This window comes from Pundamilia nyererei, unplaced genomic scaffold (assembly GCF_000239375.1).
Source record: "Pundamilia nyererei isolate P.nyererei 1_Seehausen unplaced genomic scaffold, PunNye1.0 scaffold00097, whole genome shotgun sequence".
Taxonomy (NCBI): domain Eukaryota; kingdom Metazoa; phylum Chordata; class Actinopteri; order Cichliformes; family Cichlidae; genus Pundamilia; species Pundamilia nyererei.
Genome location: NW_005187498.1, coordinates 276974 through 301531, shown reverse-complemented (window position 1 = coordinate 301531; position 24558 = coordinate 276974). Strand labels below are relative to the sequence as shown.

The 24558-nt window shown below is 38.4% G+C and overlaps 1 protein-coding gene across 1 annotated transcript in view; it reads left to right on the top strand.

Annotated features, from left to right (window-relative positions):
* Positions 1 to 454: 454 nt before the first annotated feature.
* Positions 455 to 24558, top strand: part of opcml (opioid binding protein/cell adhesion molecule-like) — a 291320-nt gene continuing 267216 nt past the window's right edge. Inside the window, exon 1 of the mRNA XM_005740161.1 lies at positions 455 to 1080. Coding sequence (XP_005740218.1) covers positions 923 to 1080 — 158 coding nt within the window. The 5' untranslated portion in view covers positions 455 to 922. The remainder of the gene's footprint in view (positions 1081 to 24558) is intronic.

Sequence of the window (24558 nt, the reverse complement as noted above, 5' to 3'; positions counted from 1 at the left end):
GGTCACTTGAATCATCAAACCCTACGTCAACAAAAATCATGCCTCAAGCACTTCTTACCGTGGGAGGAGGGGCAAATGTGAAGCTCCGAAGTAATCATAAATCGTACTCTGATGGGAACAGTTTGAATGAAATGACTGTGAAATTGACCAATTTCGTTTTTGTTTTTTTGTTGCCTGTCCCATCTTATACCAATGAAAGCTAAGATTGTAATATCATTTTAAATGCCTGTTTCCTTCCTGTGGTAATCAGTCCCCTAAGAAATAATTATTTTCATCTGACCAAATAAAAGTGTCCTCTATATACGCCCCTGAAAGATGCACGGTGGTTCCTGAATCCGTTTGTCCATTAACTGTATGAATATGCGAGCCCTGCAGGCTGCAGACCATATGCTCCACATAATACATGCAAGTGATGCTACCTGGCGATTAGAGAGAAAGAGAGAGAGAGAGAGAGTACTCCAGGAGCTAAACAAGAGAGAAGATATTAGAGCGAATTCAGCCTTTTGTTTGAGTATTTGCAGCTTTAAATATTGTCCCCCGTGCAGCACCAAGGAAAGAAAACACCGAGGGAGAGGAGGAAAAAATATATAGGGAGTCTTGGCTGATGCATCTGTGCAAGAGCATCCATTTCACGGCGATTACAGTTCGAACCTGAGGAGACGGTGCGCATTTCTTTGAGAAACACGGTGCTTTTCTCTCTCCTCCGAAGTCATTTTCCTAGAGCGGCTGGCGGACGCAAAGACACGGTTACGGGATTTCATAACGAGGCTTTTCGTTTGAAGCAAAAGCAGGTCGAGCGCAGTTCCAGCAGGCTATACTGCGTCTTGTTTGTGGAGTGGAATTTTGCGGTCCCTAGCTCAAAACGCAAAGGGGAATATCAGACATTCAAGTTCCCTTGGAAGTTGCGCAGTGATATAAAAACATGGGAATTTGTGGTTATCTGGCGGTGTCTGGGAAATGCCTTGTCGTCATCGGACTTAAATTGTTATTCCTTGTACCTGCAGGAGTTCCAGCTAGAAGCGGGGATTCTGTATTAAAAGACAACATCACCGTCAGACAGGGAGACAGCGCCGTCTTAAAGTAAGTCTCGGATTATATTTCATTGTCACATCACTAATATGATTTCCTCTTGTGCAGCACGGGAACTGATTCCGTCTTTATAGCTTCTATGTCTTGGTCCGAACAGCTAATCAAGCCCGGTACTACATGAGTTACTAAAGGTCACCATAACCTATATAAGAACGCACTAGTGCTTGTTTGTTTTAAAGGTGCACATGCAGAAGATAAGTTATAGCATGCCTAACTCGGTGTTTAGCCCATTCTGCTCATTGCCCTTGAATGTTATTGATCTTACTGGTTAATGTCTTGTTGAGGATGCACAGAGCTGAGGTGCTCAAATTGAAAATTAGAAGGGGTTGCGTACCCTACTATTGATGTGATACAAATACAAATGCAATTATGACTTATTTTCATTTTATTCATACTCTTTGTGAAAAGCTATGTGTTGTTTTCATCTTTTAAGAACTTTAAGTGGTTAACAGTGTTCTTATCAGATTTAACACTTGTATATTTGAACCTGTGTTCTATTATAGCACTCCAGCATATGATTTAACTATGTGTCAATGTTGCATTTTATGATATTTTATTTTTTCTCATCTCCCCACTCTGCACTGTGAGATTATTTTGTTTGAGTGTTGCTGGCTTGCTGTTCATTTTGTTTCAGAATAAAGCAGGTGTGGTGTTAGAAATTCAGAATCCCTGTGAAAGAATGACAGATAGGGTACGGTACATTTGCCTACCCACATGAATACATACATAAATACACACCAATATGTAAAAATAAATGATATGTATTTATTAGATTTTATAGATTGGTGACATATGTAGAGAAACACATTAATCCAGTAGCTTTGTTTTCTGACATTGTTTGGATCAATCGTTTTTAAACTTTCACACATTGTTAACAATTAAAAATAATTAATATGGATCCTTTTCTTATATGAGAGTCACTTGTGAATCATACTTAAGTAGACAATTTAGAATTTCATTATCTCTGCCAAAAATTGGTCTGTTCTGAAAAGATAAATAAAAGCAAGCAAGTCATTCATGTTTCAACTCCAATGGCTCTTTTACTTACCTGTGAAGCACGCCACTTTGCTGGAGAAACCACTGCCTACAAGCTTTAAGAGCTCATCTTTATCAGACTGCGATGAAACATTTCTATGTTAAAAGGGGTGGTCAATTCCATAATTATAAGGGAGCCTTCATGCTCTTTGGATGGGATTATGAGTGATTTGATGAGGATGAAAATATTGCAAATTATATACTATGGTTGTCATATTGACTTGACATTGACTTGATTTACATGTTGGATTAACTAAAACCAGCCATTTCATACTCCTCACGCTGAATGGTGACTGGCTGAAATCCACTAGCTCCTTTGTCATGCTGATGTCAAGCTGCAAAAGGTTGTGACTGTAGCAGATGTTAGGTTTTTGGCTCCTTAATATTCTCCTTTTCCTATCCTAACATGTACACCCCACAGCAGAGAAGTCATCAAAGAACCTGTTGCACTGCCATGACCCCAAGTTCAATCTTTAAAAGAGAGGTTTAGAAATTGAACCAAAAGCTGACAATAGAGTAACCCTGTGCTGCGCCACAGTGTATCCAATACGCTGCCCTTGAGCAAGATGAGCTGTCAGTGAGCTAGTCAGTCCATAATGTAGGAAACCATGCCATTCACATGCATTGCTTTGAGCTTTCCCCCAAGCAGGGGCCACTGGATGATGATGAAAGCAACACAGAAATTATTCTCCTCCGCCTTGCTGGCTTCTGTGGGTGGGAATAAGGCCTGTGGAGCTGCTATGCGATGGCATTGTCCATGTCCACATTTGACAGCTACATGCCTAGAGCACCCTGCAAGGCTGATGCTGTGAGCCCCCTCTGCCTTGCCTGTGATGAGCCTCATCAACCAAATGGCAAAGATGCAGAAGCTTGGAAGGACAGCAGGTGTTGAGATTTGGACTTAGAGAGGTGGACCAGGGGCAGCAAGTTTTGGACTGGAGGCAGAGGATGAGGGCAGCTGTGGAGCTGACCTCTGATTTGATTGTTTCATTTGACATGAATGGCAACACTGTCTGTGTATTTATTAAACAGTCATTTAATAAGATTAAAACACTGCTACAATTATATTCTAATAACACATATTTGCAAATAAATTATAGCACTGAGAAACTGCATATTTGGGGAAATGCATTATTGCTTGGAAGGCAGCCATGATCTCATTTGTTGCATTTTCCTGACAGTAAATTTCTTCAGGTTATCAAAGTTGTCCTAAAACAAGAAATTCAAACAATGATACATTCCAAGCTGAACCAGAAAGTGTTTCTATCTCACATCGGGAATCAAATATAGTGATGGGAGCCAAGTGACAGCAGCAGGTTGTCAAGAGTTAAAAGCTTTTATTCCAGGGAAAGTACAGCATTAATGTGATTCTGGCAATACATTTTAAATGAACGATTGCTGCTTCCGAGCTGTAGGTAGAAGAATTCCTCAAAGGTTATTTTGCTTTAATATTAAGACAGTCAAGGGCAACACAAAGCAGTATCATTCTGACATAAAGAAAGCCACTGCCAGCGGGAACTTCAGAAGATGTGAGCAGCAGAATAATTAGCATCATTCAGCTCAGCTTTAGAAACAATATGACTTTTTTCCACAAATACACAGATCACCACGAAAAAAAATCCCTGGGTTGCACATATTAGAGAAACAAATAAGTTTAAAGCCAGTATGTGTATATTATACAGGTATGACTGTCTTTAAGGTAAAATGTGCAGCTGCGGGTAATCCCAGCATTTTTGCACAAGCATTTCTCTTTTCTTTCTGAATAATAAATACTGTGTTGTCAAAAGGTATTTACCCCTACTCTGATTTCTTTTCTTTGTTTTTTGTTTTTTTTAAATTGTCACCCTTACATGTTTCAGATTACCGAACATATTTTCATAATTGGACATAGATGAGTTGAATACATAGAAATTCGGTTTTAAAATGACGATTTCACGCAAACCTACCTGAGCCTATTCAAAGAAGTAATTGTCCCCCAAACCTAATAACTAGTTGTGCTACATCAATGAGTCTTTCATATCAATTTGGCCAACTCGTCTTTGGAGAATTGTTTTCAGTTGAGGCACATTGGAGGGTTTTGAGCATGCATGGCCTGTGTAAGGTCATGCCAGATCATCTAAAGTGGATTTAAGTCTAGACCATTTAAAGCCATCTCTTTTTAGCCAGTCAGAAGTGGTCTTGCTGGTGTGTTTCAGATCATTGTCCAATTGCATAATCCAAGTGGACTTGAGCTTCAGGGCAAAAACTAGGGCCCAGACATTTTTTTTTCTGGAATTTCTGGTAGAGAGCAGAATTTATGACTCCATCAACTATAACAAGGTGCCTAGGTCCTAAAGCAACAAAACAGCCCTAGAGCATCACACTACCACCACCACATTTGATTGTTAGAATTATGTTCTTTTTAGAAATTGGACAGAACTTTTCCAAAAACCAAAAACCTTTGACTTGTCACTGCACAGAATATTTACCCCTTTGGAGATCTTGAAGATGTGTATGTTTTTTGGCAAATTTGAAATGAGTCTTTGGGTAAAAATGGCGTACATGGGAGAGTTCCACGCAAAAAACACTCCTGGCGAAAAATAACAGTCTCCTTTTTGTTAAATCTGAATACTGAGCTAAACTCAGGCAAGTGAGGCTCGCAGTCCTCGGTTCTTTTGTGACTTCCTGAATGAGTTGTCAATATGCTGTTAGAGTAATTTTGTTAGGCTGGCCACTCCTGGGAAGGTTCTCCACTCTTGAAGGTTTTCTTTATTTGTGGATAATGACTCAGTAAAGATTACTGGATTCCCCAAGCTTTAAAATGCATTTGTAACCCTTTCCACACTGACTTTGCTTTTCAACTGATCTTGAGTTTAATTTTTTTTTCTTAATAAATGAAACGATCATTTAAAAACACCCTGTTTAACAAATAAAAAATAAAAAAAACATGATTTGAGGAAAATTCACATTTTGTGTGTTATTTGCAAAGAAAAAAACAAATTCTCAAAATATAAATGGAAATAAATCTCCAAGGGAGAAAATAATTTTTACAGCACTCTATCTGCTTCTACTTGTTTAGTGAATGACTTGTGGCAGTCATTAAGTACCAAGATAAGTGGTTGTGCTGCATATTGCGATGGAGATAGTAGGCAGTAGTACTGTGAAAAATGTGGAACAATATTACCAGTTCTGGAGCCAGAGAGCACTATATTGCACTGCCAGTGGCTCAGTGGACACTGAATAGAGAGTAAAATAGTGTACTAACAATATTTATTTACAATTAACAACCCATCCCTGTGTTTATGCTTATTACGTTCATGGTTGTACTGCATGAATGTACCATATACTTAAAAGCATAATTGTAAAATATGTTGAGTTAGTAGTAAGTTTAGAAAGGTTCTATATAAATGAATATAATTTACAATTTACCTGCTCTATAAAAACATGTACAGAAGGCTTAGTCATACTACCTTCAGGCTAAAGCACCTAACTAGACTTGCTAATGCCCATTGAAATGCCATGGCTAGTGAACTGAGCAGTTTGTAATACATAGCAGGTTTACATATCACCATGCCAGCTGTTGTTTCATGTAAATAATTACTGAAAGTAAAAAACAATAAAGAATTCAAATTACTTTAAATTGAGAGTTTTTGTAATAAATGTGAGGAACACATGATTTTTATCCACAGTACTCATGCTAAGCTACAATTCTTATCAAGTGTTTCTCAAGTTATATTTGGTAGTTGAAAGACACCTCTGTGGCACAAGGTGTCACCATTCAATTATTTTCACCTGCAAGTGAGGAGCTCCACTGGTAGGGCAAGACATGCATGTGATTTACACTATCCTGAACTAGTGAAAACCCAAGGACAACAGAATATGGCTGACATCTGAGTTACTGCTGGTCTTTTATTTAACTGTAGAGTGTTTCACGGCCATTTGGTAGTGTCATTTTGTTTGTATCTTTAACTCTACGTGAGATGTTGCTCTTTGGTGTATTCCCAAAAGTTAATTCTGTTCATCTGGATGTAGCATTTTCAGTGGGATTGTTTTTTCCCCCACTGAAAACGCTACATCCAGATGAACAGAATTAACTTTTGGGATCTATTTACCTGGATGATTGAGCATGCATCAAGACACTTTGGTGTATTCTTTGGTGTATATTCAGCTACCCAAATCGAATCACTTCAATGATATGGGAGTTGTCCATATTTAAAGGTTATTCTTTCTCATCTCTGTTTGCACTGGCAGTGATGAGAATACAGTGGAAATGAATGGGTCACGCAGGATGGACCTACCCTGTTTGATAACCACAAACACTCTGCATCATTCATGCCTTTATTTCCTCTGTGTTCTGCGAGTCACTGTTGATATTCATGGCAGTGGCTTTGGGATGCAGTCATCCAGCTGATATTTTATGAGACACTGATTGGAGGTCTGGCTGGAATCTGTTTGAGTAGGTAGGTGGTAAATCCTGTTTTAGATATAACCATTATCCTTGAGGAGAGCTCTGTCTCTAGCTTAAGTCTCATTATCAATGAGGGGTAAACATGAAGTCATTGTTGTTCTGCTTCAGAAACCTCTGAAAATATCAACAGAGAGCTTCTGCTTTCCTTCACTGCCACTGAATATTTCACTGACAAACCATTTGGAATATGGCTCACTGTGGCACTTCTCCCAGCTCGATAGATGAGCAGCAGAGATGGCTAAAACACTTTGTGGCTGACCCTTGGCACATTCTCTGTTTTAGCATTGTATAGTAGAGTGTGGAGAAATGAATGGTATGATGTCAGGACTGTCTGAACAAAGGTGCAACTTGGGAACTGGCACAACCTTTTTTAAGAAGATGTCATTTGAATTGTCTTTTGTACCAAGTCAGGTTGGGTGATTCACTATATATGTTTACAGTGAGACATTGTTATGTCTGACATCAGGCTGTCTTATGGGGTATTACTACAAAAGCAGTAGTTGGGTTAAACAACTTGTTCTTCCATTGGTACATAAGGTACAAATAACTGTTGTAATAGAAATATAATATTCCAATTGCTCAGTTTTAGACACTATTGCAGACACTTCTTAAAATACATGTTAATTAGGTCTATATAAATACAAATATATTTACTTTTTCTCATGGTTTTTATTTCAGTCCCTTGTCCACAGAGCTTAAGGTTATTTGTGTTGACCTCAGTGTTGTGAAACTATTGACTGAATTTTGGTATGCTTTTTCAGATGGAAATTTCTAACACGTAGTCTACGAACTTTATGTGCTGAAAAATGAACAGGAAATCTGGGATTAAATTAAATGGAAAATCACTATCATTTTTAAGGTCAAGTGTTTAGTAAATTAATCGATTAGTGAGTTTGCATTTTCTGGTATCCAGAGAGGTTTTGCTGGTGCTGTTTTGTGTTTTAGAAATAAAAATGTAACATCTTGAAGTCTTGTAGGTTGGATAATACAGGACATCCATAATATTATTCCATAGACTAAAGAATATAGACTCAAAGATGACTAAGGGGTAACTAATGTACCAATAGCTGAGAGATTCTTCAATAATTATAGCTAGTCATAGCTCTAATACTTATTTGATTATTTATTTGATTTCTGCCATAGATATGACTATACAATGATGTTGCATCATAGTATATTTTGTTTACTGCAGTTATATGCTTGCAAAACACATACTGGACACGGATATTATACATTTGTTTTGCAGTGATCACTGCAGTTGTATGAGACTGAGAAAGCTACTCATAATTACTTGTTATCCTCGTCATCCAAGGTGGAAGTGGATCTTAAAGCATTTTTACTGCTAAACAAAGACATCAAGACATGTAGAACTGACCAAAAGAACTCCAGTATATTGAGCAGTCTTCATGTTATTATATGTTTGCACAGTACTTAAAATGCATACTTACTGGGCTGGGAATGTAGTGCACGCAGAATGAAGGGTTGATTTCTAGTAAAAGGTGTATTTGTAATTGTGGCCATAGGCTTATCTGTTATTCAGTAGAAACGATCATGTATTTTGGCAGGCTTTTGCTTATTCCCAAGACAAAACCATTGAGTCACCAATGGAAATCATTGGCCTGGAGAAACATTTGAAGAAACACTGGAATGCTAAACTTCCTATTTTTTTCCTGCATAAATGAGCCCCATACATTATTCAAAGCAAAGGAACTCCTTGACTGAATAAGTATCCATGGCCCTGTGAAACTACACTATATATGTGTAGGCTTCAATCAGTCATGACTGTTGCGCCATCTAGGAAAAAAGACAGCCAAAGCAACAGTAGCTTAATTGTATAGAATTACTTAAAGCTTGTGCCATTTTTCATAAGAAAGAAATGATTCATGCTACTTAGACCTCTTTGCAGTCCTACAGTGTTTTTTTAAAGTCAGCAAGTCATATCTCATGATTGTAAATATGATTTAACTACCTCCTGCCTCTCTGTCAACTTCTTGTTTAATGTTCACAAGTTCACAGACGTTGACTTAAAACGCTGTACTGCACTATGAGTACACTATTAGGAAGATAGTCACAGCTAAAAATGGTATCAGGAATATGAGCGGACAAGGACGTATTAAAATGGAAAGCCTAAGGGTAGGCTAACAAGCATGGAGATGCTAAGCTCTCTCTTCAGCCATTTTGTTTTCTTTCATTCAGTGGAACAAGTGTTAAGTTTGACCTATATGGATTCAGACATATATGGACAGAAAATGCATTGTGTGTCAGTAAAATACCTTCTAAATCCAGATATATTAATTAGTGATCTTTCATTCTAGTCTTTATACCATTCTCAACACTTAATGGGGTAAATGTCATGTAGATCATGTCATCAAGGTGAAAACCTCTGGATATTGCAGATACTGAGGGTCAAGTTCTGATGTCCCACTCACCAGTAGTCCACCAGGCTTGCATCGTCTTCCTTTATCACAACCTAGGCATCCATCTTGAGGAAGGTTGAGTTGAGTTTCAGCATCCTGTGTTGTCGTAAATCACTGAGATAGTCATTAATTTTTAATACCCAGAAACCTATGCGCTGTGTTGCAGTCCAACTAGATTCTCCACTAGTGAGAGCCAGCCACATCCATTACAGCCTGTCTTTGCTGTCCCCACCTTGTGCATGTTTGGGTGCATTTTTCTGATACCATTAATACTCATCAGGAGCACCTTCCATTCATGCCACATTCTGCCAGGCAGTTTACGCTCTACTACTTTCACTCTCGTACCTACCTTTTCCATGTTGTTTGTAGCACATCTCTCTTACTCATCAATTGAAGCAAGCGTTGAGGAAAAGTAATATAATACTGTATGATGTATACATTTATGTATGAAAGTGTGGTGCATAAGAGTATTTTTTTCTGTGTGAGAAAATTCCTACATCATCAGGTTTAAGTCCAGTGGCACAATTTACCTGAATATCTTATTACTTTAAGAAAGTTCAGTTACCTCCACTTCTTGTCGCTTTTCCAAAATTCCAAATGTTGGAATTTTTGATTATGATCTATTTGCTGTTTTTCCAATCACAAAAGCAGCTTTTTATGAAAAAAAAGTGGCCTTGAAATTTAAACAGCATTACTGGTAAGATTTGCAATGCATATAGACAAGGTAACTATAGTACTCATTACATAGATTGCATTTACCACTATTATCTGTTTGTGCATGAGTTTTCTTTCATTTAAAATCTCTTTTATTTTTTCATGTCTATTTAAGTGCTATTTATGACACTATGTTTGCACTGAAGCACCGCAGCAATTTCCTAATGTTGTAAACCTGCTCAACATTTGGCAATAAACCCCTTTCTGATTCTGATTCTGATTCTTTGAAATCAAAATATCATCATTGAGAGTTTTGTTTATTAGTTTGTCAGTTTTCAAGGAGAACTAAAATGTACTTATGAAATCTCCATGTCTGCCTGTCTTTTTACATGTGTGCAGTGTGAACACAAATAATATATTACATAGGAATACAGTATAGAATGTCAACCTCTAAAGAAGAGGAGAGGTGGTTAGACTTAAGAACACCAAGTTGCATATATTTGCAAAAATAATGAGTAAAATCTGATTCTCTCCAGTTTTAACCTCTTTATGGTTTTAAGACAAGAATTTGATTTAGAAATTTTCTCGATGTGCATATAAGCAAAAGTTGATTATATATTTATTAATGAGGAATGTTACTTGTCCTTTTGTTGTATATTTTCTCTTTTAGGAATGGAATGCTGAAAAAATAGGGCATCCTCTCTAGGGGCAATACAAGTCATATTAGAAAGCTTGCGTATGTGGTGTCAGCACACTCTTTGCCTGTTAATATAAGTGGGCACAGGGTTTGCATTTTGAGAATCTGCTTTTTGCACCTCTGGAAACTTTTTGGTCACAGCAGTCAGAGGCACCTCAGAATTACCGCTCAAGTAGAAACCAAAATGTAAAACCAAAACCAAAATAACTTTTCACTTTGCAGTTATTCCCCAATAGAGGTGATTGTTACTTGTTGCAGCCACGAGCACAACGGAAAAGGATTTTCATCATTGGACATTTATCTGAAGTAATGGCATATAAGCTGATGAACTGTTAATTAATGTAGCTCTTGGAAACTCCAGCATTATATCCTTAGTTCATTCCGCTCAAGATCTCTCCTTCCTCATTGAGACATCTCTGACCATCTGTCACAACAAAGTATTGGCCTCCGGTGACCTGGCAAATCATTTCTAACTCTCCCATCTCTCCTTGAGTCCTGGATCTCAGCCGTCGGCCCTCTACCAAAACAGATCCCCCTAATGGAGGAATATGCCAGGGAAATGTGCTTCTGTTCCCTGGTTAATGCTGCTTCAAGGATAGTGCGGCTCAGCTATACTTAGAATCAAGTATGGGGTTGACATAATATTTTTCTGTTGCCTTCAAAATGCTCAGGGTAGTATAGTGATAAGACTTAACTAATACTACTGGAACAACGTCAGCACAAACCAAGCAGCTACATTCGTCAATTACCAACAGAATGCAGTAAACATGGCTGTAAATGAGCCTTAACTGTCAGCCTTAGCTTATAAGAAGATTTGATGCGAAATGTCACAGATCTTGTCACAGATCTTACACACATCTCAGTAACATGTATGTCAATGCCTGAAAATAACTCCCTTTTGTAAAAAAATATATTGACCAATGCAATCAAAACTAGTCTTTTTTTAATATGTTTTAAGGTAGAACATTCATTTGAGTAGAGGTGAGGCACCGATCTTGGAAAATGCAGGGTCCCTGCAGTGTCCCACTTTAATGCACATAGTGTTTACTGTATGTTTCTGACTTAGGCACTGGAAATCGATAAGTGGCCTTGATTTATTATTACAACCAGATTTCACTGTCTGAAGACAAGGAAGGAAGGAGGGAATTTGTCTCAGTCGGCCAGCTGATGGTGCTCATTAATATGGATAAAAATGACTAGGAGTCATCTGGGAAGAATGTCATACCACATTAGACAAATAAGTGGCTGAAACGACTGGCTGTAATTAATTGATTCGCTTCAGATTGATCCCCTTCCCCCACGTTGTTGGGAATCATGTTCAGAATTTGTGCAATTATGAAATGTTAAATATTCCAAGCAAATGGAATACAGGAATACACACACACACACACACACACACACACACACACACACACACACACACACACACACGCAGTAACCTCCAAAGCCAATAGCTCTAGCAGATACCAGGAACAACAGCCACGCTCTTTGTCGAGAAAAGCGCAGTCCTAGGAACAGCAAAGATACTCTGCAGGACACCCAAGCATCTGGTAGTGAACCTGAGCTTGGAGGATAAAAACTGCCCCGCAAAGGGTGAGAGAGGAATTTTTTTTTACATATATAGTGAGCACAAGGCCCTGCAGATAATGTTGGGTCCTCGAACCATCTGCATGTTTTGAAAGAAGGAAGTTATAATTTAAGGGGTTTTTGTAACTTTAAAAAAGGGAAGGCACGTACTACAAGAAAAAGCTTTTGTGTTTCTGTTCATGGAGTGAAACTGTGGAACAGTCTGAATATGGAATTAAAGCAATGTCCAAACATAAAACAGTTCAAAAAGAGTTATAAAAATATGATCTTCTCGAACTATAAAGAAAGGGAAAATATTGAAATTGAGTGAATGTCTCTATTTAAAGAAATTCATGATGTGATATTATAGTATATCAGAAATCTGTTCACTATTTTTATTACAGATTATATCAGTAAGGAAGCTGACTAAATATTAACTGATTTTAATGTACCTGTATATTGTTTACATGTTTGAAGTAAATTAACAATGAATGAATGAATCAATCAATCATGTTATCTGATTGTTTGATCAGGGTGAACATTGAGACTAGTTGCTTCTCAGAGATTATTTTGTAGAGCGCTCACAGTGCTCATCCTGTTCCTCTTTGCTAAAAGGAGCGCATATTGCTCCTGCTGATGGGTTAAGGGCCTTCTATGGCTTTGTCCAGGTTTCCTAGAAAAACTACGTGTGTCCTAGAATGTAGTCCATGCTCTTGAGACTGTAAATCTTCTGCCAATGGTACATGCCAGTAGGGCTGGGCTATATCATACCATTCACGGTAATACCGGTGTAATTTTGGGCAACGATAGGAAAATGAAATATCGCAATAGAATATGGGTAAAACGCGCATGCGCAGTGCCTTTGTTTACATACGCACATGGTGGTGACGCAGAATTAGAAGAGCGAAAGTGGATCGTTGAATGATGAACCAGAACTGGTTTGTAAAAATGCTGCAACTTCAGTGGTGTGGAACTGGTTTAGCTTTTGTCCGTCAGATACACAATAAAGCACTATTTTTGGTAGAGCATGCTAGCGGGCCATCATTATTACTGTGTTGTTTGGAAAATACGTCAGACTTAAAATCAGTCCTTTGATTTTTCAGAAAATTGTCAGTGCCCCTTATAATCTCGTGTGCCTTACTGTATGTATGAATTCTGGTTGTGTTTACTGACCTCGAAACGATTTTATGTTGTACACGGCGCTCAAAAATCTGTCAAATGTTTTAGTACAACTTTGCTAAGCTACAAACCCGCACCGCTTGATGGATTGTCGGAACATTACGGCTATCGTAGGCAGGCGCCTTGTAGAGTGATACGTACTGTGCTTCAACATAATATTACCGTATTGTGTGTGTATAACCTCTTTTTAAGTTTCGTGGATATTATACATGGTTATGCTGAGGATATGTCAGCCAATTTCCACTGGAAATACTTTTTGGTTAAACTGTCAGCAAGGATTTTGTACTGTTACATTTTTATATAACTTTAATGCACATAAAAAACAGCTGCTTGTTTAAGTGAAAATACATTGATGGGGTTTTTTGCACTAATAAAGTTGTGGAGTTGTAAAGTATTTTGTCTAGTGTCAATTATATCGTCAGTTATATCGTTATCGCAAATTTTCAAATGTATATCGTGATAAATATTTTTGGTCATATTGCCCTGCTCTACATACCAGCAATGACAGCAATGACACTGATCGAAGATAAATGCACAACAGTGACTAAACAGTCAGAAAGATGCAGAAGGAAAAAGTGTTAGTGGACAATTATTTCCAACTGAGGAATTGATGAGTAATTGGACATTGAAGATGAGGCTGGACAGCACAAACATCTCATCCAAAAATAAATTGTCTCCACTCTTTTCTTGTAGTTTATTCCTTATAAATTTAGCTAAAAACGAGATACATCTTATTTACAGGAAGGTATTCCTGTGGAGATAGTGGATGAATTGTCTAGTGTTGTAAAAGTGTGCATGTGGCATCTCAGGCTGTTCATTTTTTCATTTTTTTTTAAATTTTGTAAATACCTAGCTCATACACAGGAGAAAAATCTTTTTTTTTAAATAGCTTTTTATTTAGTTGTGTTTTCTGCCCGTGCCCTAGTATAAAAAAAGCCACCGGTTTCCCTTGCTGTAGGGACCAAGGTTTTTATTTTCTTATATTTCATATGTATTTATTTCATGCTAATACTTTGCAAAAGCAAACTTCACTATGAAGCTTCAGTACCAGTTTGCTAAAAATATATAATGGTAATTTATTCTCTGGCACAAAATCAATATTTATGAAAATGATGACTTCTTCAAAGAGGTATATGCCAAAAGACCATGTTCTAGTATATCTGTATCCAAAAGAAAGCCATCTGAGAGTAGTTTCATATTTCCCACAGCACAACAACTTTCACTGCACTTAGTTCGCGTTCATGCAGAATTCACACATGGGATATGCCACAGCATCAGTGGCTCATTGAAGAGTTCACTTGCTTGGTCAAGGGCAAATTGACAGTGATAGCTGGAGGAGAGGAGAGTATTCAACACCCTTTACATGAGATGCTGTGATACACAGAATCATATATTGTTATTTTAGAGCAAGCTGTGAGAAAAGATAGCATGAATTATAGTGCAAATTAAGAAACCACAAATCAGAAAAACTGAGAAGTTTTGGCATTTTGCCATACCTCAGACTGAATAACTGATTAATACTTGTTATTTATCTCTGGCTCTCTTCCACAGCATGTCTTTTGTCATGTCTTCCTTCTCTCACCCCAACCAACAAGAAAAATGTATATATAGCAAACATGGTAGATAAAATTTAGACATAAACAGTCATAAAAGTATAAAAGCAAATATAAAAACTGAGCAAGGTTTTTCCCTGTATGTATTATTGTAGGGTTTACCTTAAAATATAAAGCGCCTTGATGCAGCTGTTGTTGTGCATTGGCACTGTATAAATAAAACTGAATTGAATTAACCATATAAATGAATTCAACAAGAGTCCACACGAGAGTTTTCTGTTAAACCACTGCTACCCCATACAGCTGGGTTAAAAACTAACAGCATTTTTTAGTGGCAGCTGTTTGCTGCTTGCTTGTTCTGTTTTTCCAGTCAGTATGTCACCATCTAGTCATAAGGAAACTTTCCTACCCTGTGGATTACACTATCTTCTTACCAGAAAAAATATGAGATAATAAATGTATGTCCATTAGTTGGAAAACCAGCTACTGTAAAACCTTTCTGACATTCAGTGTTTAACTTTGAAAAATCAATAAAGCCAATTTAGCAGAAGGACTTTTTTTGTTCATAATAAAAAAATCAGTCCACCTCAACTCAACTTGATTTTTGGTCTATTAACTCATAAAAGTGCTAACCTCTGCCCTGAGTACTTGCCATTGTTTATGTCCAAATAAACAACTTCCCTTAGCAGTGCAGAGCAAACAAGTGATGTTGCACAACAATCAAGAACCAATTTAATTGTGTTTAACCAGCAGCTTATAGTGTATTACTGCTGTATTGAAATGATGATTTTCATTTCAATGTTAAGAGTCTGGTTAACAGCTTTTGACAAACCTTTTCATATTTGATGTTTTGCTTTTGAGTAAAAAAGTAAGATTGAATGTCAAGAGATTTAAATGCATTTATAGCAAACAAAGCTACATTGTCAAGGTTGCAAGGGAAAAAGAGGACCCAAAATGCGGAGCTCAGGTTAGCAGGGTGAACAGTGCGTTTATTTACAGTGTCCAAGAGGTGTCACAAACAGTTAAAGGTGCTATCCAAATAGGTGTTTCAGGTAAAATCCCCAAGTGCTCCTTCGTCTGTGCAACCCCGAGCGTGAGTTGTTTCCTGGTCCTCCTCTCTGAGCCAAACTCCTAGGTGAAGACAAAGCAAAACACAGAATTAGCAGAGCTCTTTAACCGACTATCAACTTCCCTTAAGTAACGAGTGTTACCAGCTTGGAATAATAATCCAACGTCAACTGTTGTTGCGCATCGTCCTTATATACCGCAGTTCTGGGATGGAGGCTGATTAGAAGCAGCTGGCAGAGCAATCAAATGCAGGTGAGGCCACAGCCGAGCGGCGGAGCTTCCGGGTGGAAGGTCGTCCGAGCCACGCCCTCCCCGGAAGCGCGAACTTCCGTAAACAAACCCTGCGCCTGGGAGAGAGGAGAGACCGAGAGAAAATACACACAAAAATCCAGATCGCCCGGGGAGGACCGTACGACCATGACATACATAAATCAATCATCTGACCCAGTTAATGGCCTCTCTTTACAGTGTTTTCCAATTACTAAATTGGCTTCCCATGAATATGAAAACATAATACTTAAGATTCATTTTAAGTAGATGTATAATCTTGTTAAATAAAAATGTATTATGATCAATAACATCATTTTGATTTTTGTCATAATTGAACAGCTACAGATGTACAAGGGCTACATCACAAATCCACTGAGATAGTAGTGTTTTTTAAACATTTATTTATTTCTAATGCCGTTCACCATGGTCACTCCCAGTGAAAATCTTAACAGTTTAAGCACTGCCTCATGTCTTTTTGTCAGTTTCAGCTTCTTAAAAACATACGTCATAGCAAATCATAAGAAGCCTCACAACCATTGGGTAAATCTCACATTTCTCTCTTGATACTTCTGTCACAAATCACCCTTATACTCCACACACTACGCTTTCATATGCATTGATCTCTCTTTGCCTTGTCCATTACTTTGGATGTTTGACCCTATGTTTTTAAACTTGTCCACCTTCACTAGAGAGGAGATCCTTGTCCTTATGCAATTGTTGAGTCTTATAGCCTGCATGTTGTTTCAGCTGTACCTGTTACAGTATATGCATGCATGGTGTCACTTGAAAGAGGTGTGAGCTAAAGATTTCTGTAAACAGACAATAGTAACAAAGCAGTTTCTTTGATACTGTTCATCTACTGCTGCTCTATTTCACAGTTCTACCTACAACTTATTTGAATGGATATCTTGAGTATGACTACCAATGGAGGAACACTTCTCTGAGCAACTCTAGTTTTTAATTGCCTTTACTTGGCAGATACACAACACCCATTTTCTTCTTCACTCTTCTTCCTCTAACTAGAGATCTTCCAATTGTGGATATACTTTAATAATACCTGAGGAAATTGTGTGGGTTATAGTTCCTCCAAGACAGTAACAGTAACAGACTGAATTAATTAAATAACACAATATATTATAAGATAAGCAGAAGCGAATGGATGGATGGATGAATATATTACAGCATTTACAAAATGTAAGAAATGGCTCTAGTATATACAAATAGCTCATTTATAAATATCCATAATATTACAGAGGTTAAATATATATGGTTGACATTTTACTCTAAACTGTATAATGTATAGGATGTGCAAAAGGGTGTTACTATTGCACTGTGTACTGTTCATTAGATGGAGGAGTTGTACAGGGAGGAATGATTTCCTGTGTCGTTCAGTGGTGCATTTGGGTAATCTCAGTCTCTCACTGAAGATGCTCCTGTGACTAGCCAGCACGTCATGGAGTGGGTGGGAGGTATTATCCAGAAATTCTAGAAATAGTGGCTAGCTCAAGGATCCTGTCAAAGTATCAAAAGGCTTTAGGGAATTTACCTGAGGAGGTTGACCTTAATCTCTATAAAATGAAGAAAACACAGAGGATTAAACTTAAAAATAAAATCATTTTCAGAGTAGGCAGGCATGGACAGCAATCAAGATTACTGACAAGAAAGCCCAGTGGAGAAAAACAACACACTTATGCTGTAAAGTTATTTCATGCATTTGTCGCTCCTAAGCTAGACTATTTAAATTCATTATTATCTGGTTGTTTAATAGTCTACAGTTGATCCAGATCGGTGCAGTGAGAATCCAACAGGAACTAGAAATAGAGACCAAATGATTTGCATATTACCTTGTCCTAAGTGACTCCCTGTTAAATTTAGAAAGTCTTTCTCCTTACATATAAAATCTTGAACAATCAGGCCTTATCCTAGTACCATATTATCCATATAGAGCTCTTAGACTGCAGGCCAACTTGTATTTATTTTTGAAAAGTAGATCAGGAAATTGAGCTTTTAGCCATCAGGGTCGTCTTTTATGGAATTAAGGAATTGAGTTGAATTGAATTAAGTTTGGAATTAAGACACATACAATTTCTCTGATTTTAAAATTAGGCTTAAAATTTTTTTTTTTCGATGTCTTGCCTTTCACTGCAACTCATTCCTTGGTTTGTGGCAAACAGAGCATTTATCCTTCAACCACCCTTTTCACTCTCTGTGTTTATGCAGATATATAAAAAAAAAAAACACCCAGCACGCCCCTGCGGGCGGTTTATCCTTCAAGCTCGGGTCCTCTACCAGAGGCCTGGGAGCTTGAGGGTCCTGCGCAGTATCTTAGCTGTTCCCAGGACTGCGCTCTTCTGGACAGAGATCTCCGATGTTATTCCCGGGATCTGCTGGAGCCACTCGCCTAGCTTGGGAGTCACCGCACCTAGTGCTCCGATTACCACGGGGACCACCGTTACCTTCACCCTCCACATCCTCTCGAGCTCTTCTCTGAGCCCTTGGTATTTCTCCAGCTTCTCGTGTTCCTTCTTCCTGATATTGCTGTCATTCGGAACCGCTACATCGATCACTACGGCCGTCTTCTTCTGTTTGTCTACCACCACTATGTCCGGTTGGTTAGCCACCACCATTTTGTCCGTCTGTATCTGGAAGTCCCACAGGATCTTAGCTCGGCCATTCTCCACCACCCTTGGGGGCATCTCCCATTTTGACCTCGGGACTTCCAGGTTATACTCGGCACAGATGTTCCTGTACACTATGCCGGCCACTTGGTTATGGCGTTCCATGTATGCCTTGCCTGCTAGCATCTTGCACCCTGCTGTTATGTGCTGGATTGTCTCTGGGGCATCTTTACACAGCCTGCACCTGGGGTCTTGCCTGGTGTGATAGACCCTAGCCTCTATGGATCTTGTACTCAGAGCTTGTTCTTGTGCTGCCATGATTAGTGCCTCTGTGCTGTCTTTCAGTCCAGCTTTGTCCAGCCACTGGTAGGATTTCTGGATATCAGCCACCTCCTCTATCTGCCGGTGGTACATACCGTGCAGGGGCCTGTCCTTCCATGATGGTTCCTCGTCTCCCTCCTCTTTCTTGGGTTTCTGCTGCCTGAGATATTCACTGATCACTTGGTCAGTTGGGGCCATCATATATATATGTATATATATATATATATATATATATATATACATACAACTGTTGAATACTAATAATCATTAATTGCTAATGATTATTAGTAATTATAAAATTCTGAACCTCTCTCACTCTCTCCCATAGTAGGAGTGGTTTCCTTCTACTGTCTTTTCTTTTCCCTCACCCCCGAGCAGTCACAGCAGATGTCTGCCCTCACTGTGTCTAGTTGGACACAGGTTACTTCCTGTTAGGAAGGAGTTTTTCCTTCCGAGTGTTGCCACATTATATCGGGTCGACTGATTTGATGGGATTATTTTGGGACTATCTTTCTAATATTTTAGGGTTTTAATCCTACAATAATAAAAATCTTGAAAGCCTTGGGTTGTGGTTAATTGGCTATATAAATAAAACTTTAAAGCCGAACATGTTATATTTAATGCAGTGTCCAGAACTGTGGAGATGGGCCATTTTAAATTTTTGAATGGAGAATTATATTTCTAGGGGAAATGTTCTTTTTTTGTTTTTGATTCTTACATAGCAATCACATGGATGTTTGGTGTAGTTATTTTGAGTGTCTTCATAGTTTTATTTGTGAGATACAGCAATTTTTATATACTGCAGGAAAATGAAAAACAATCCTATGATGAAAATTTGCAAAGAAAACAGCATGTGCATCAAAATAAACTATTTCCAGCAGTGCAATTCGAGTTCTAAGCATCCCAGAAACTATTCAGAAAAGTATAGAGTCAAACATGACTTATATAAACACCAGTATAGGCTCATAAGGCCTACAAGTAAAAAACTACATTTTCCGCGAAAATTACGTCACTTCCGGTTTCAGGCAGGAAATAGCGGACATGCGATCGTTTGCGCTGACTTCTTTATCAATGTGGGAAGTGTTATGAACAGCTGATCGGATCGGCAAAGCGTGTTTCAGGAATATTATGTTTTTGTTGCTGCAAACGCTTTTTATGCAATTTTTGCAAAGCTTTATGTGGAAGGAAACTGTGACCTAGGACAAGCTGATGGCATAAGATGTAAGTACAACTCCTCCGGTTTCATATGCAAAAAACAGGGATTTAAAAATAGTTATGCAAAACGGAGCGTGCCCGTTCCTACCGGCTTTAAAGCGTTAAAGCAAGATGCATTGTTGTTTCTGGATTTGATCTGACAGGGTGATGGATGTTAGATCACACTTGTGTGTGATCTGTTAATCTTATCATTTTCACCCAACAAGCATCTTATTTTTCTTTAAGTTTACAATATTGGCATATTGCATATGTTTGTATGTCACTGAAAATGTTTATGTGACGCTCTTCATTGTTTTTGAAATCAGTCAAAAAAAAAAGCGCAGATGAAAGTGCACTAATTAGATATTCCATCTGTTCCATCACCTGGGGAAACAGCCCAGTTTTAAGAGGTGAGGATAAATCAAACAAACATTTTGGCTATGGGACAAATATTTAAGAAAAATAGAGCAAGCCTAGCTTTTAACACAGCTTTTCATCTGAGAAATAAGCAGATCCACCCAGCAGTTAATGGGCCTCAGATTTTTGAAAAGACAAATTAAGCGCTGAACTTCAATATCATTATTCTATCATTATTATTTGTTCTTTTCAGGAGAAAAACTGACACGTATGCCTTTAATAGTGTACTTGCTGGGAAGAGATAATTATGATACATGGCCCACTTATGTCAGAGTGTGCTGTGTTAAACATTTAAAATGAAACTGCAGGTTATTTATGGTACAGCAGCAACATTTCATGCCTCTCAGTCCTACATAGAGATGGCACGATACCACTTTTTTATGTCCAATACTGATACCAATATCATAAATTTGGATATCTGCCGATACCGATATGAATCCGATAGTGTTTTTTTAATCAATAAAACTTTTTTTTAATGTCTTGCTGCTTTTTGTATAAGTTCATACTCAAGTTAAAAAAAAAACACTAAAGCTATTTTGTTATACCTGTATGCAAAAAATATACTGCACCCAAAATATTTCATAGTTCAGCAATACTGATCAATCTAATAAAGTTAAACCTACACCATCCTCCCTATTCTGGTATTTTAAAGAGTAAGCAACCTAACTAATAGGGTTCTAAAACTCCCAGCAAAAAAAAACAAAAAATAGGGAACCACCCTTCACCTCATGATGCTTAATCGACGTAATCAACTTTAATTTGATGCAGTGTGAGAGAAAAATGCACAGAAATCAATTAATTTTGAAGAATAATTAAATAGATTTAACATCTTTCTTCAACAGAATTGCAGACTGCACAGATCGTACCTTCCCAAAGGAAAAAGTACTATAGCTTACTAGGGTATATTAGACTTAACAGTTACTATATACAGTAATGGACTTCTATACATTTTACACTTTGGGTGTAAGATTCAGATAATTATTTATTAAAAGCTAGACATTTTAAATGAGAATAAGAAAGAAAAGTATGTCTTTGTGCCCCCCTTTTCCTTGTTAATGCCCTATCGGCCCCCCTGGCTAAACTTTGCTAGATCTGCCCCTGCACAGTTACCAGCCGTCAGCTACGTAGAAAAAGATCCTCGAGTAGAAAGTAATATTAAATAAATTCTAACAACAGCTTATCAAGGTTAAACGTGCTGCTGTTGTTCAGCCGCTGGTTTCCTCTTTCTGGCACGAAGTGGGCCAAAAACAAACAAGAGAGACGGACTCGCAACAGAAAAGCAGATCAGGTGATCATTGATGTCACGGGCTGCGACAGCAGACCGTGGAGTTGTAGAGAAAGTAGGGCCCAAACGCGAGACTTAAGTGAAGGACAGTGGATTTATTTATGGACAGAAATGACAACTATATACAATCCAAGCACTGTGACTCCTGTGGCGATTCCTCTAAGAATCCCACACAGTGCACGTGTCCATAGCAGTGAAAAGGTGACAACTCCAAAAACCCGATTCCACTCCGTGATTTCCGCTCGTGACGACGTTCCTGACTCCCGACTCCTATTGACACAAAAACACACACAGCTCAGCAGGCAGCCTTTAGTGGCGAAGCCGATCACAACACACTAATCTACGGAGGTACTTAACAGGTTTGATTTAGTATAATCCCGCGCCGACTGGGGCTCCGCCACCTTCTTAAATAAGGCGCCCCTCCTGAAGCCATCAGCTACAGCTGGTGAGGGCTAATGGGCGGCAGGTGCGGCAGTCCCCAGTGCGGGAACACTTCCGGGTCGCAGTCCCCTCAGCGACCCCAAAACATCCGGGAGCACCCAGGGAGAGAGGACAAAAAGGGAGAGAAAACCACCATAACATATGGAAAAAACATATACAAGAAATACATGAGCTCTGGGTCATCAGACCCAGACCATGACAATTGATCAGTTTCATGATTGAAGTAGCAGCAGGAGAGGGAGGGGGAGAGAGGCAGTCGCTCCATGTATCGGTTGTTAAGCTTAATGCAGGAATGCTTTACAAACATTCAGAGATGAACTTACACACTTGCTTTACTTCTCCCTGGGATCACTTCCTCGGAGATGAAATGCCGGATTGCTAGCGAGGCTACAAATACACACAGCCGCTCTATCACGTAATGCATACTGCTCCAACGTGCTACAGTTATGAGCCGAGTTACGCCGTGTCGCAAGTTTTGTGAGGTGCTTTTTGATATTTAATGGATCGGATTACATTTTTTATTTCCCTCCGATATCCGATCCAGTAATTTACGTCAGTATTGGACCGATACCGATATGTAATATCGGATCGATCCATCTCTACTCCTACAAGGCTCATACTATATTGAGACTGAGTGTTTTTAACCTTCTACAGAGCAAAATCTCCAGTGTTAAATTAACACTAGAGAGTGTCTATATGGGTCCACACCTCTGAGTGTTGAATACAACACTGTTGAGTGTTAACACTGGAATATTTCTAACATTTTGAGTTACTTTCCAGTGTTAGAAAATCAGCACTGCTCAGTGTTAGCATTGGTTGATCTTCAAAACTGACTAGGTTACTTTTAAACATATAACACTGTCAAAAGTGTTAATTTAACACTCAACAGTGTTGTATTTAACACTCAGAGGTGTGGACCCATATAGAGACTCTCTAGTGTTAATTTAACACTGGAGATTTTGCTGTGTACTGGCTGTCCAGTGTCCCTTATCTGGCATTGAGAATAATAAGAATCATGCACTAAATTTATAGCTTTCAGGTGAAGATGTTACTCTTTGGATCTGTGAGACCTGTAACAGTTCAGTTATTGGCTTGGGAACTGGTAAATCTATAGCATGACTAGACATGGATTATAGTGCAGGACAGATATATAATCATGAATTTTCTAAGTTTACATATAACATTCAGAGTGCAATGAAAGATCATCCAGGCTGCAGTGAAATCTTCTATGACAATTCTGACAACTAACACTTAATGTGCCTGGTAGTTGTCTTCTGCCCTGTGTCAGTAAACACTGGCGAATTCCACTTCATAGATCCACCACCAACAGCTGTCACCACTAGTGCCATTCACCTCTCCTGGGTGCTCTAGATGTGTTCAACTCAACTAGAATATGGCCCAACTGGCTGTTTTTCCAGCTTTCAACAAAATCTGGGAGAATGAACTCCTGTTGGAATCCTTGGCTGGCAAAGCTTCATACGGCACACTTCCATTGCTTGGCCCCTTGCCAAACACACATCCTGAGCCAGCTATGGTCACCTCCATGTACTGTATGGATTGTAATCCAGGGGGAGCGAAACAAATAATAAATTCCTTAAAGAAAACCCAGCCAAAAGTCCCAGGTGAAGTCTCTGGTACTCTACTTCGGCATAACTAGCTTGGAGCCGAAAATGTTTTTATATAAACATTATAAACATTGTAAGTTGTGAGCCCTCGTATTGTGAGCTCTTCATCAGTATAACATAAATTATAATAGTATCTTTGATATTTTGTACTCCTCGTGTAATATTTTCACCATAGTCATAAATATTCTGGATATTCAATCTCTGATCACTATTGAATATTTTTAGAAGTTCATTGTTTTTCTGTTAAAAATATCAACTAAATTTTCAATAGGCATTATATCAGCACAAGCACAGCTGATACACGGTTGTATTGGTCATTTTCCTCTGATGAACTGACCACTGTTCACAAACTAATGAGCTGCTTCTAGTAGTTGCGGGATGTTTCAAAGCGTTTTGGAAGTGAGCAGAGACAAAGGCAGAGATATTTGTTGTTGGTCCAAAAAGTTAGTGAGCATGTCAGGCACCTTGGACGTATTTTGGTGCCTGACATGCTTACTATATAGTGATTATCAATTCTGATTATCACTGAGGGTAACTGCTTTCTATGTGCTATGGAGTTTTATGTGCTATGGAGTTTTTTGTGTTTTCTCTTCATGATGACTCACTTGTTAGAGTCACTATGGGCAGAAACCTTTTTTTTTCTCCTGAACGTGCCCCCATATGTTATATATTTCACTGTCTA